The 14260-nt window shown below is 36.5% G+C and overlaps 1 protein-coding gene across 2 annotated transcripts; it reads right to left on the bottom strand.

The window, feature by feature from the left end:
* Positions 1-390: 390 nt before the first annotated feature.
* On the bottom strand, positions 391-14104 carry LOC141905742 (cyclin-G1-like). 2 transcript variants are annotated; one of them, XM_074794743.1, is made up of 7 exons: positions 13789-14104; positions 11273-11389; positions 9957-10094; positions 8873-9202; positions 7587-7688; positions 3939-4147; positions 391-3252 (listed from the first exon to the last, which is right to left on the bottom strand). In XM_074794743.1, the coding sequence occupies exons 1-7, from the start codon at positions 13933-13935 to the stop codon at positions 3126-3128; spliced, it is 1170 nt and encodes a 389-aa protein (XP_074650844.1). In that variant the 5' UTR covers positions 13936-14104; the 3' UTR covers positions 391-3125. The 2 variants fall into 2 exon arrangements, with proteins under 2 accessions (XP_074650844.1, XP_074650845.1); XM_074794744.1 differs by lacking the exons at positions 11273-11389; positions 13789-14104 and adding an exon at positions 10453-10482.
* Between the last annotated feature and the right edge of the window lie 156 nt (positions 14105-14260).

The following is a 14260-nucleotide window of genomic DNA, read 5'->3' as shown; positions in this document are numbered from 1 at the left end:
ACGTAACCATGTCTATACCACCCTGATTTTGTTGTCGTGACCCCACAAGGAGGCTTTCACTTTTATTCAACTTGATTATTATAGGAGACTTTTTGGCAATCCTTCTTAAATTGGTACAGAATTGGAATGATATCAGATATTCAGTTGTTGTCCACATTTTTTTCGTCATGTTAAGAGCAAAACGAGGATACCGGAGGTACCCAAAATAAAATATCCCAGAAAAACGGGTCTCATCCATTGATAAATAGACTAGCAAAATAGCATTTTCTGTCATCAGTCCATACAGGGGGATAAACCCTATTCTTCAGCCTGCCCTGACAAAGGAAATGAACAAATAATTCAGAAAACCTTCATGCCACCTCTGCTGAAAAACAAAACGAAACAGGCATCTTTTTTTGTTCAAAAAGTTATAAGAATTTTATTCTTTTTTTATTTATTTTCCATAAAAAACATATAAAGATGAGAGGGCAAATGTTGCATGACTCGACATGAAATGATGAAATGAGTTCTAATTGATGAGGAATCATTAAATACACGTACATCACAAACAAGAAGAATAAACAAACAAACCTATTATTAGGATGCACCACATTCACACTTGCCATGTTCACAATCAGCTGCTGCCTTTTTAATCGCTTCCATATTTCATTTTTCTGAACAGGGACATTTTATACATCATAAACATGACTTATCAACCGTGTATGTCCAGAAAATTTCTGATATAAAGGGTAAAGTTGACTATCATAAATAGACCATTTTCCACGAATGCTGGCTTGATATTCACAAATGAAAAAAAAAGGTTATAAGGTTTATAAGATTCGTTGTACTCATACCAGCTGTCTACCCCGTAAATTATTTAATTCATTGGCCCCATGTGTGCATCAGTAGGAGATATTAATAAGTTCGAACGTGAAACATTATAATATAATAATACATTGCATGTTTAACTCCAATTCGCCCAAGGTTTACATAAATTGATAAATCAGCAGAAACTCTCACGTTGCAAACCAACGCTATCTCAATCATGGAAAATATGTGTTATGAATGCCCCGCAAAGAACATACTGAGAAATCATTCATATATCGGAATTATCTCATAAATCATACATACATACAGTCAACCTAGCTCAAGTCACCATTTGATAAGTAGTATCATAACTTAAATATTCCATTTCTTTTCATCCAAATTCATATTTCCAATCGATTCAAATACCCTAAATCTAATAAGTCAACAGCGTAATGCCCCAAACTTCGACTTAGGCAAGGTCAACTGTATTTCGTTGGTCCCGCAAGATCTGGATTGAAGAGGCTTTTTTTACGAACGTAATTCAACACTAAAGAATCTAAAACCGATGTTACGTATGAGCCTACAAAAAAGTTATCTACAATTTTCTTCGTAAGGCTTTAACGTACGTCATGGAGCTTCTTCCTCCGTCTCCCCGACTGATACCGAGAGTAGATGGAATGATCTCATTATAATGATAAAATCTCTTACAATCAACAGCCGTAAAATCTAACGCCGCGTTCAAATCCGCAAAGAACGGATGATCCCTCCCGCACCCCTACGATGGTTCGACATAATGGTAACCTGCCCGTCGAATTCATATACTTACCGTATATCAAGTCCTGGACGAAAATATTCACACACACACACACACGCATGCACGCACGCGCTAACAGATACAATACAATTTGACTGAGCTAATGACATTTCTGAACAGTTTTTTTTTTGGTGGGATGAAAATGACGGACGATGACACGAAATTAAGAGACGAGAAAAAAAAATCTTAATAATTTATGGCAATAATGATACAGCGTTGAAATACTATTTACATTATCTCTTTTTTTAAAAGCTATAGAATAAAATTTTTTTCGTATAACAAACCCACTATCGAAGTAGGGTTAACATTGCACATTTGTTTTTGTTCTTTTTTTTCTATCATATACATATATGTTATAAATTATGTTCTACTATTTACAACGGGCTTCGAGACGAGCCCGACGCCTACTATACATGAATTTAACGTATCATCCTTTTGCAACAAGACTAAAACGACTTATTATCGATATCAATCCATGCCATATATAAGTATTCAAGCGAAAATTCAGTCTGAATTTTCGGTTGTTATTCAATGACACAGTTTTGACTACGTACGTTTGAGTTGATAACTGACAATTAAAACTATCCAAATATCGGACACTTTGTAATTATTAAGCGTTAAGACATTTCCTATGAATAATATATCTAATAATATACAGAATATATTTATACATAATATACACCTCTTGTCGAATGAGTCTAAATGACTGCGCTAAAATTATCTATTCATCATGTATACTTCTTACATTATGAACAACCAACTCTTCTAAGGGATTGATCATATTCCTCTTTCCTTTGTCGTGGAGAAAAATGGGAATTATTTCAACATATACACTATAATAGACCCTAAACACACAGTCCACAATCACTCGAAATATCATCAAATCAACAATTCGTTAAAACACTTTTTCTTTTGATCTAAAATCGTTACGTTATGATGTGTCCTCTAGCGACCAAAAGCGGCGGAGCATTCACCAACATTCAACAGTTTCATTAATAGTAAAGTATAAATGCAACAGAAACATCACATACGTTTGTATTTCCTTTTTTCGTTAAAGTGTAAAAGTATCGGATAGATATCACCGAGCAAGAGCAACGCGCATCTCTTTCGACTGCTGCACTAGATTATTGCTTATAATAAAGTCAGCGAGACCAGAATTATTCGATATCATAATAACTAACGAGCCGTCGTAAAAAACAAACAACTTTCTTACAATCGTAAAAATCTTACGTCGTTTTCATCTCTGCGTTAAAATGGTGTGCGTCAATTTTTACATATCATATCACTCCACAGTTTGATAGTGGTTGAAACAATTATCCTGAGCGTTTTCGAAGTCGACGGACAAGAATCACCGACCAGATGAACCGATAAGAACATTGTTTTTGTGCATGCGTTCTTCGAATGTTGCAGATCGATATCTTTATCGAAATCCCCTTTCAACTTTCTCAAAACGCTGACTTTTTTTTAGAAATATACATCATCGCTCTGTCTGTCGTCTGTGAAAAGATTCACTATAACGTGTTGCTTATATAACGGGCAGAACGGTTTCGTTGTGGTAAGGCAGTGATTCGACGATAGCACCATAAGTACCGGTATGCGGAACTTGATCCAGTTTCGATGATAAGGAATGCACGTCACGATCCTCGATACCTCTGCAAATAGAAGAACAAGAAAAAGCTGTTCAGATCATTGTACGTCAACTAGAGCGACGCCAATAGGTATCTGCACCATCAGCTATCCCATCCAGATGGTCCATGTAACAATAGGACACACTCATCAAAATTTAGTTCATCTACAATCAACTATCATCTAGATTTTTAGTCTCACAAACCACGTCTCATTCACTATTTTGGAAAAAAAAAATCTGGCAATTGGCTCTCAGTTAAATGTTCAGCAAAATACTGGCTCTCAGTTAAATGTTCAGCGAAATTCCACCGCTAAATCTTCAATACCAAGGATTAATGCTAATTTAAAATCATTCGTATTTCCAATTAGAATTCAAATTTGGGTAATTTATGAAGTACAACAGCTGAGTCAAGCATATATCAAACCCACACATTAATAACACAAGCCTAATTCAGGTAAGCAGCTGTGTTTAACTGACATTGACCAATTATCATAAGAGGAATTGAGCTAACAATACAATATACATAATTTTCCCTAATAAATTTTCTTGCTGACTGAAGGAGTGTTTGAGACATATGTTACATTATATTTTAGAATAGCAACATTTCAAAATTTCTGCTTGCATTTGCGGTAATCCTACGCAGTTATTATCCAAATAGCCGTACCCCTGGCGAGGTGTTTCTTTTTCAAACAACCACCGAGTCCAACTTACGTCTCTAAATCGCAGTCGTTGTCGTCGTCAGATTCCAGAATGGTCGGAAGCTCGATTTCGTAATCAAACGTCGGTCGCAGTTGACTCATCGTACGCCTCGATATCAGCCACTTGCGTTTCTCTTTCGGCATTTTGTTCTTCTGACTGTAGTACAACACGAGATAGTCAATGATCATACCGCGACACTGCAAGAACTCCATATCGCTAACCTGAAAGGAAGACGGAAACTTTTGCTTAAAATCACAGTATCACAGCTTACCATGACCGAGCTGGCCATATGATGAAGAAGTCAATTGCCTCATAACTACCGGTATCACATGCCCTGACGAACATTTAACTTTTTCCTATCTACATTCATGTGTTAGATGAAAACCTATCCTAACTACGAATGCCCCATCTATTTTTGGACTATGAAAACTTTCACAGCCAAATTTGATGGTACAGCAGAGGTTACTTTCTAAAAGCGGAGCAGAATCAGGGGACGGAACGCAGAATAGCGTCACGATAGGTAAAACACAATATCCGTGTTGACGCGATGAGGAGAGAATCCCACAATGATAATAAAAAGTCCGAAAATGAAACTTCGAGATAGTAGTTTATTCAACGTTTCGACTATATCCTAATAGTCATCTTCAGGAATAATGAGATACTACAGAAATTATGAGATATATATACAATCCAGGGACAAAGAGACTAATTCAAGTAATCAGAGATGATACAAACTAAAGGAAAATTAACGTAGAAACAGTTACACGCTAAAATAGATTAAAGGGAAGCAAACTAAGGGGTGATTATAAACAACAATAGTGAGTATAAATATAAATGAAACTTAAAGTCAGTAGTAAAAAGAAAGACAAACTAGGGGGCACTTAAATTAAAACAAAGGTGAATACAAGTTAAGTCAGAGACGAAATTGATGAGAGAACAAATAACAAATAATCAAAGGGGAAATCAAGTGTTGAGTTTAACCAGTTTACAGAGGAATTTTGATATAAGTTTATTATGGGGTGAAAAACCATTGTTAAGGTTTACAACGTTGTTCGAATTTTCAATAATTAATGCAGATTCCAAAATATGTCTTCTAGTTTTATCGCTGCAAGGGTAAACTAATTCAGCATTAGCAAAATCAAAATTGTGTGAAGTCTGAAAAACATGACTAGCAACTCCGCTTTCAGGTTTAAAGTTTTTTACATCTAATTTATGCTCTTTTATGCGTTGATTAAGATTCCGACCTGTTTCTCCTATATATACTTTGTCGCAAACTTTACAAGGTATTTTATAAATTCCACAGTTTAGGGATTCGGTTTTCGGTTTGTTGTTAATCAATATGTTACTAAGTTTATTATTGTATTTAAAGATGAGTTGTTTATTTAGTGACCGAAGAGAAACTTTAGAATTCTCGAGGAAAGGTACATACGGTACAATGATAGGCTGTTTATCGGTAGCCAACGTAGGAGTTCTAAGGTTGTTATTTCTAAAATGCGTAGTACGAGCTTTAAGTAGAGCTTTTTTCAATAGGAAATCGGGGTAGGCAAGTTTTTTGAGAGATTGGTTAATATGGTGAATTTCATCGGGTAGAAATGAGGGGTCGCAAATTCTCAAAGCGCGAAGAAATAATCCTTGAGCTAAACCGAGTTTAATATCCGGAGAAGTAAAAGAGAAGTAATGGAGGTAGGATTCAGCGTTGGTAGGTTTCCTATAAACCTATTTATAGGAAACCTACCAACGCTGAATCCTACCTCCATTACTTCTCTTTTACTTCTCCGGATATTAAACTCGGTTTAGCTCAAGGATTATTTCTTCGCGCTTTGAGAATTTGCGACCCCTCATTTCTACCCGATGAAATTCACCATATTAACCAATCTCTCAAAAAACTTGCCTACCCCGATTTCCTATTGAAAAAAGCTCTACTTAAAGCTCGTACTACGCATTTTAGAAATAACAACCTTAGAACTCCTACGTTGGCTACCGATAAACAGCCTATCATTGTACCGTATGTACCTTTCCTCGAGAATTCTAAAGTTTCTCTTCGGTCACTAAATAAACAACTCATCTTTAAATACAATAATAAACTTAGTAACATATTGATTAACAACAAACCGAAAACCGAATCCCTAAACTGTGGAATTTATAAAATACCTTGTAAAGTTTGCGACAAAGTATATATAGGAGAAACAGGTCGGAATCTTAATCAACGCATAAAAGAGCATAAATTAGATGTAAAAAACTTTAAACCTGAAAGCGGAGTTGCTAGTCATGTTTTTCAGACTTCACACAATTTTGATTTTGCTAATGCTGAATTAGTTTACCCTTGCAGCGATAAAACTAGAAGACATATTTTGGAATCTGCATTAATTATTGAAAATTCGAACAACGTTGTAAACCTTAACAATGGTTTTTCACCCCATAATAAACTTATATCAAAATTCCTCTGTAAACTGGTTAAACTCAACACTTGATTTCCCCTTTGATTATTTGTTATTTGTTCTCTCATCAATTTCGTCTCTGACTTAACTTGTATTCACCTTTGTTTTAATTTAAGTGCCCCTTAGTTTGTCTTTCTTTTTACTACTGACTTTAAGTTTCATTTATATTTATACTCACTATTGTTGTTTATAATCACCCCTTAGTTTGCTTCCCTTTAATCTATTTTAGCGTGTAACTGTTTCTACGTTAATTTTCCTTTAGTTTGTATCATCTCTGATTACTTGAATTAGTCTCTTTGTCCCTGGATTGTATATATATCTCATAATTTCTGTAGTATCTCATTATTCCTGAAGATGACTATTAGGATATAGTCGAAACGTTGAATAAACTACTATCTCGAAGTTTCATTTTCGGACTTTTTATTATCATTGTGGGATTCTCTCCTCATCGCAGAATAGCGTGTCTCGAATATTTGGGGAATAGACGAACATGGAACGACTTAGATGTTTTTTTTATCACGGTTAATGTGGTATTGTTATACTGATATACAGTCGACTGCGCTAAAATTTCGGAGCCGATTTACACAGATTTTTGGTCCATAAACTACATGTATATGAGCTTATTGTAGTAACCAAACTGGTTCATCCGTACTGACACCGTCATTGGCTGGTTGTCAGCGTCATGCTTTAGATGTTTTTTGGGTTTATCTCGTCTCAATCCAGATGGGCCTATAACACAATGATATTTCAACAGTGAATCGATAACGCTTTGTAAACTGCAGGACGTGATGTCCGTACGGTGTACTGAGCCCTAACGCACTGTTCCGCAAATACTCGAGACACGCTATTCCGCGCTCCGCCCCTGGTTCTGCTCCGCACTCTGCTCCGCTTTTAGAAAGTTACCTACAGCAGACTCAGCATATGTAATTCACAATATCGTTTTGTCCAGAGAGGTCTGGAAGTACTAACATTGGTTAATTCGAAATCGAAAAATTGCCAAAGAAATTGTTTAGATATCATCTAGAGAGGCTACAGGGACTAAAAACAAACAATACAGCATTTGAAAATTGCATCAACGTTTACATCTGATGATCTGTGTTCAATTTTTTCCTTTATAATTTGGAATTGAGGCAATCATATTTCGCATTCCTGTTCAACTTTCACCCAATAAACGATGGGCCTTCATTGATTGTTAAACAAATGAAAATTTGAGAAATCTTACCTTACAATAAACTTGCAGGTCAATGATAGCAGATAACGCGGGTACACTAGCACTCACTTCTTGCAGTGCACAACTGAAGATCGCCAAAGCAAGAGATTGGGCCTAAATAGAATATACAGATATATGTTAAATATTGAAGATACAGAACACAATGAACCTTAGAACCTTGTTTCAAAGAATTTTATGTGTCCTATAAAGTATGTTCGTTTTAAGTGACAGTTATACACCTTCAGTATCCAAAACGTATGTGAAATAGACACTAATTTCCAGACCAGAAACATGATTCAATATTATCGGAAGTTATGAACAGTTTCAACTCATTTAAACTCCCAAATTACTCATCTAATTGAAAATAATTCATTGTTCATATAAGCCAGTCCTCACTACAAAACCGTTTGTGGATGGAATCATTTTCATGATATTAAAAAATTATCAAAAAGATTTCTATTCTACACAGAAGTAACAGATTCACGTTCGTTCAAGCAGGTGGCATTTTATGGTTTCTTCATTCATGAATTTCAAAGTAAACAAGTGGTTTTCCTCGAACAATCTGTCGCATGACGATGCCGATGAATTCCTGTCAACATATTGCAGGAAATAGTGACAAACACCGACGTCATATTCTTATCATAACAAGATTGTTGACGATTTTATGACTGGGCGTTCGAAATATTCCGCATTTAATTCGGTTTACTATAAAGGTTCAGGGCCGGGTAATCTAAAATTGCGCATTAAGGGACATGGTAATTAACGAGTCACTCCTGATAAGGTACTTGGATAGAAAATGTTAAAACAAAACGTAGTTGGAATCAGGTTAAACCAGAAAATAAAGATGCGTTCAAAAACACGGAATCGAGGGAACCTACAGATCAGTCATTACAGAATACAAGGAGAAAATTTCAAATTTCAAGGAGTGTATGTATCAGTGTTTCATACACTCCTCCTAAATCGGTAATGTTTATATCGCAGTAAACTGTTAATTCAGTGACCTAGTAAGCAAATATAATCATTAACTTCAAAGAAACTCAGTTTCTAATTCAGTCACCGCCTAAACAATTTAATTCAGTGGAATCTGCGTGTATTTGGCCTATGAATACTGACTAGACCTAAACATTTTCAAATTGCCAATTTCTCAAAATTCAAGGAGTTTTCAAGGACTTTTGGTCATTTCGCTCAAATTCAAGGACCTTGAAAAACAAGGTGTAGAAGAAGTTTTCGAGGAATCAATAGGACTCAGGGAATCTTTGCAAAGCTCCAAGGAGCTGTCAATTTCGTATCATAATTACCTGAAATCCGTAGAAACCGTAGTGGCACATACAGACTTCTAACTTCGACACGGCCGATTCGATCAACGCCGTCGACGCCAATTCTGGAAACTTCTCGACGAATATTGCATAGAAATTGTTGACGAACGTCAGCGTCGTCACCGGATTCAGATCCCAGTCGAGTTTATCGAGTATTATGCCCTCCATTCGTAGCAGGTCAGCTGCGGCGCCGCCGCACTGGCTCAGCTTGACTAGTTCGGTCGCGTACGGTATCTCGCTGTCTTCTTCGACGGTTTTAACAGCGATGAAGTAGCAAGCCGTCGCGATACAAGACAAGTACTTGGGACGCACCTGCAACAACACAAAATCAGATAGAAAGTCTTTTTTTATAAAACGCTGTTGAACGCATTACAATAAGCATCCAAGACCAGCCCCAATATTATTTCAAGCATGTTTAACTCTTGCTTTTTTGGTAATATTGGAAAGAAAATTAATATTCAACGAGTCGACCAGTCGCAAGTTGAGGATTAGGAAAACTGGAATTCTTAGAAAAATCTAAATAGGACTTGAGGTTTTGGCTCCAGTCGTGTTTTTTTCTTCAGTCCAGTATGGGTCCTTCTCTCAGAAAGATGTAAAATTAAAGGACTGAAGAAGGGTGGTATTAACCATCCAAAATATTTCTTGCAATTTTTGGAATCTAAGCACGAAAACTGGAGGATTTTTCGGAAAAAAAACCATTCAACAGTCAAAGAATCAATGGACAATTTCAATTCAGAGGGAACCTGGTGATTATAATTCACATTGTTCATTCACGTAACAATTCTCTGAAGCAAACGACCTAATAAAGCAGTGAAACAATAATATTGTCCCATTGGCAACCGTTCAAATGCGCAATTTTTTTTTTAACAGTACCTGGGAAAACTTGCCAGGATTAATGAATTTTCAAATAAAACATATCGCGGGCCTGCACTTCACAGAATTCAATCGTTTTAATAAATCTCTTCTGTCGGGTTTATTTGCTGTCGTCGGACTGAAATCCACTTTTTAATGCCTGTTTAATTTCTAGTGACACAGATTAGTAGAATGCGCGTAAATAAATACATACCTTGACTTTACATAAGAACCGGTCTAACAAGCTGACAGAGAGCGCAAACGTTTCGGGACTAAATCCGTAGAACAAGTGTAAACAACGTAGGTTCGTAACGGCTTTGTCTCTGTCCTCACACCCGACCTTATCTTCATTCTAAAAGTAACAGTGACGACGTGAAGTTAAATAACAACAACGTTAAAGTATGTAGACAATCAATGCACACCTTATGCGCCTAAACCACTGAACTACCCTTACCATACGGCGCTAACCCATAATCTTATCCTGCTGATCCTAATCTAGTCATTTCTAGCCTTAAATCTTAGCCTCTCCAAGACCTACAATAAGCTTAGACCAAATAGTAGGGTCTAAGGTACGAACTACCCTAGATCTTTCCATACCCTTAAAAAACCTAAATGGTTTCTATTTCAATGGAATTGATAAGTAATACAGCTTAGCCTTAATTCGATTTTAACACAAATTAAATTTAAAGCTTGACAGCCAGTGCACGTACTTGCTCCATCATGACAACGCTGTTGGCACTGCCAGTATCACAAGACCTAAAACTACTACCATAAACAGGTCCCGGGATAAGTCCCTGGAACAATTCAGTTCGTGACCTGATTAATCGAGTATCTACTACGCACTTTACTACTTTTTGTTTATAAACAAATCGATCCAGGTCATTTCCAAATAAGGACACCAGGCACGCTGGCACTAACTATAAAACCAGGAACGAACGTGATTGTAAGAGCGTAACAACACAATCGCGCCGGACATACGCAACTCCATTCAGTGGATTGAACAATTAGAACAATTAGAAATCAGCTGATGTGTACAGAATTCATAAAGGGTTCCGGAAATGGCAAAATGTATGCGTAGTCAGCGTGGTTCAGGAAATTCTGAAGTCACCCACTCACTTCTACACTGACCGCACATGATTAACATCACGCATAATGGAAACCGATCTATTTAGTAATCATTAAATCTTTTAAAACAATTCATCAAATGTTTTTCATAAAAGTCGACAGAAACGAATATTCGGACTCTTACGCAATCATCTCTTCAGCTTCGTGTGAATAATCTAAACCCTATTTTTATCTAACACTGAAAGCAATATTGAAGGGGTTCTGTTTTTAACTAGGTCAATCTGCCAGCAAGGGAAAGTTATTCTAATCTAATGTATTTACAATAAGATAAGAATATTTCATCACATACATAGGCCTACATTTTTCTGAAAGCCTAATGATCTTAAACCAAGTCATTTGAATCTATTGAATATATTTCATCGCCATCAGCACCGAAGGCATAACTCGTTATAATAGAATACGTACCATTGGGCCGTATACCAAACCATTCACGTTGGGTTGATACACACACGACTTAATCAAGGCCACCTCCAACATCTGTAAATATTTCATACCACACCCAGTTCCATTGCTGTCACCAACCTGTGAAAAAACGATCAAACAAAACAACTAGTTTAGTAAAGACGTTTCGAAGACAACATGATGATCATGACAATGATAATGATCTCAAGATACTCATGAATTCACGTAAATGGCCAATATTATGTAGAAATTTCATATTCGAACTAGAAGGGCACTACACAAATACCAACGCATTGAAATAATCGTTTAAAGAAATTTTATGGAATGTAGAGGCACTTCATGGTCTTCTAAACAGAATTATCAAGCCAGACGTCACTGAGCAAAATAAAGAATCGCGTGGTTTAACCTTAGAATAATCTAGAAAGAATGACCTATGGAACCGTTCAGCCGAATAATAGAATTATGCAAATAAAAATGAGTTATCGTTTCGGAAATATTGATGACCTTAACGTAGACAAGGGCACCTAGCCAAAACAAGTCCGATAACCTCTTCATCTGAGACAAAAACTATCAATCATTCAAGAAATGATTACAGTCAAAATTGGTGAAGATCTCAACTTTATTATAGGCCTACCGGATTTATAGAAATCTATAACACCATGGTTTTTCAATGGGAACAAATTAATGCCAACGATTCCTCTTTGTAACAAAAATTATGATTTTTGCTTTGCCCCATATCGTGGCATACATAAACAAGATATTTTGAATGTATAATTCGTATCTTCAAAAATTTAGGTCGAATGAGGACATTATATAGTAAACGTGGCCAATTCAAAACTAATTTCCATAGCCTATTGCAAAACCAACCTTAAAATGGAATATCGAATTGACAATCACTTGTCAACATGCCAAGTTTTCTGATGATACATAACCTAAAACCACTCCGATATCCTAGAAGTCAGTTTTCAATGTCAATCTACTAGCAACGGTTAATAATTGATTGATATCATTGATTGTCGATATTTGCCATTATCATGCTAATTAGACCCAATCCTAGTTGTAGCAGCAGTCAATGCCAGTGTGTGTTGTTCTGAGAGAATCTACTCTCCTAACAACAGTAACACAAACAGTTAGTTATTCACAATAAACGATGTTCTGATATAGATTACGAAATCGTTCCAAACGAACATCTTGTGTCACAAGCTGTGATCAAACATATTACGTAAGGACACCAGTCCTTAGGTTGGGGGGTTAAGTTATATAAATCTTGAAATAGCCTGAAAGTGTTCTTATTTCAATAACAAAGAAACTTAAAAGTCAATTTCATTTTTCTCTCAACAGGTGATCGCTCAGAATGTATTTATACATAGCAGATCAAACGCTAAATTTAAAACCAAAAACAGAACGTGTTTATACTAAAGCCAATGCCTATTTTCGGCTTCTATGGAGAATATTTTACACTGTTGTGCCTGTGCTAATGCCCTTCTTTTTATATGGAACAAAGTCAATTACAGGCCAACTGGCTTGATTAAACTACCATCCGATCTGGACAGAGATTTGATCATAAATTTTGTGCAATATCCAACGTTGAGCCATTTTGAGGGCTGAGACTAAAACCTGTGTCAAGTCGGACCATAGATTTCAAGCTCTAACTGCGATGTAATTGCTAAGGTTACTTCACTTTTAAAATGTCGAAAACAATTCGAACTAGGCCTAAATCGTTTTACGCTTAAACTCAGGCCTGCAGATACGCCATTAACGTGTAGCGTGGATAATTGGTTACATTGGTTTGTTTTTAATTTGACTGGCATTAAACCAAAGGCAGATTTAGAAATTTGATGCTCATGCTCAACAAATTCAGTAAGTTAATGTAATGTTTCTATCGTTTGTATCATTTTCGTAGATTTGACTGCCTCAATTTGTTTCACTTTTGCTAGTCTAGTACCCAGGCGCGTTGGAAGCAATTTCTAATTGCTACAACCAAATGCCGATTTTGGAAATCTTGTGCAATCAATTCAATTCAAATCAAATTGATAAATTCTCCGGTTCACGATTTAAATCATCAAAAATATTATGATAAAACACGTTTTCAAAAGTCAACAAGGTAACTTATTTATTTATTTTAGTACAAAGGTTTGATTTTACACTAAAATCAGTTGTTGCATTGCAATTAACGGGAGTTAACCTCTCTATGATACTTAGCGTCAGACGTTGTAGGGAACCGGTAACAACAACTGGTATTCAGACTACACTTTTGCCTGATATTTCTTTGTAGGCTAAATTGAAAAATGAGCTATTCTGTATTCGAACCCTCTACACCACTACGAGTGCCTGAAACTGATCTCTAATTCTAAAATACCATCTCGGTAATAAGGATGACCGAGTGTACCTCCCCATCTAAGTAATCAATTTCATTTCTTCAGTTCCTGTTTTGCGTTGGCTCTGACATGAGTGGACCCTGCCTTTTTGAAACTTCGAAAATCTCTGGGATTTTCAGCCATATATCAAAATATACTCACCACCGCTACCTGGAAGTTATCTTCATCGGTTTTCATCATATCAACAACAAGGCTAACTGGGTGATGGATACTGCTGTCAGATGTAACAGTAAAGTGGTCGTCGAAATCGCCCATTTTCTCCACTAACGCAAAAGCTACCGGTCCCATACTCTCTTATTCTGCCCGAATGAATTTTCCTCCTCCTCTCTCGAAGCTTTCCTCTCTTACTCTTTTCTTACTTAAAGCAGCATTTCTGAGATCTCCGCAAATGTTCGGCTGATAAATTCTAGTATTAGTTCTGTTCTGATGTTTCTTTCTCCCTCTTGACGTAAACAAAGCTCGTTTCTGGCGCAAGTGCCCGTTTGAAAGCGCGCACCCTGATTGGCTGACACTACCTGACCGGCCGTTAGCGCAAGTGCCCGTTTGAAATCGCCTATCCTGATTGGCTAACGTTGTTCTGCCCTGGGAACTGTCAAATTATTAGTAAACATTG

Source organism: Tubulanus polymorphus, chromosome 5, assembly GCF_964204645.1.
Source record: "Tubulanus polymorphus chromosome 5, tnTubPoly1.2, whole genome shotgun sequence".
Lineage (NCBI taxonomy): Eukaryota > Metazoa > Nemertea > Palaeonemertea > Tubulaniformes > Tubulanidae > Tubulanus > Tubulanus polymorphus.
Note: the sequence above shows the minus strand (reverse complement) of the source record. Positions and strands in the feature narration are given on the sequence as shown.

What these genes read in the sequence shown, in the direction of transcription:
- LOC141905742 (XM_074794743.1), bottom strand. Translation starts at nt 13,935, where the DNA reads ATGGGACCGGTAGCTTTTGCGTTAGTGGAGAAAATGGGCGATTTCGAC. An exon ending in GTTTGGTATACGGCCCAATG is followed by an intron (nt 10,095 to 11,272) that starts GTACGTATTCTA and finishes TGTTACTTTTAG; the next exon opens with AATGAAGATAAGGTCGGGTG. An exon ending in ACGGTTTCTACGGATTTCAG is followed by an intron (nt 7,689 to 8,872) that starts GTAATTATGATA and finishes TATTCTATTTAG; the next exon opens with GCCCAATCTCTTGCTTTGGC.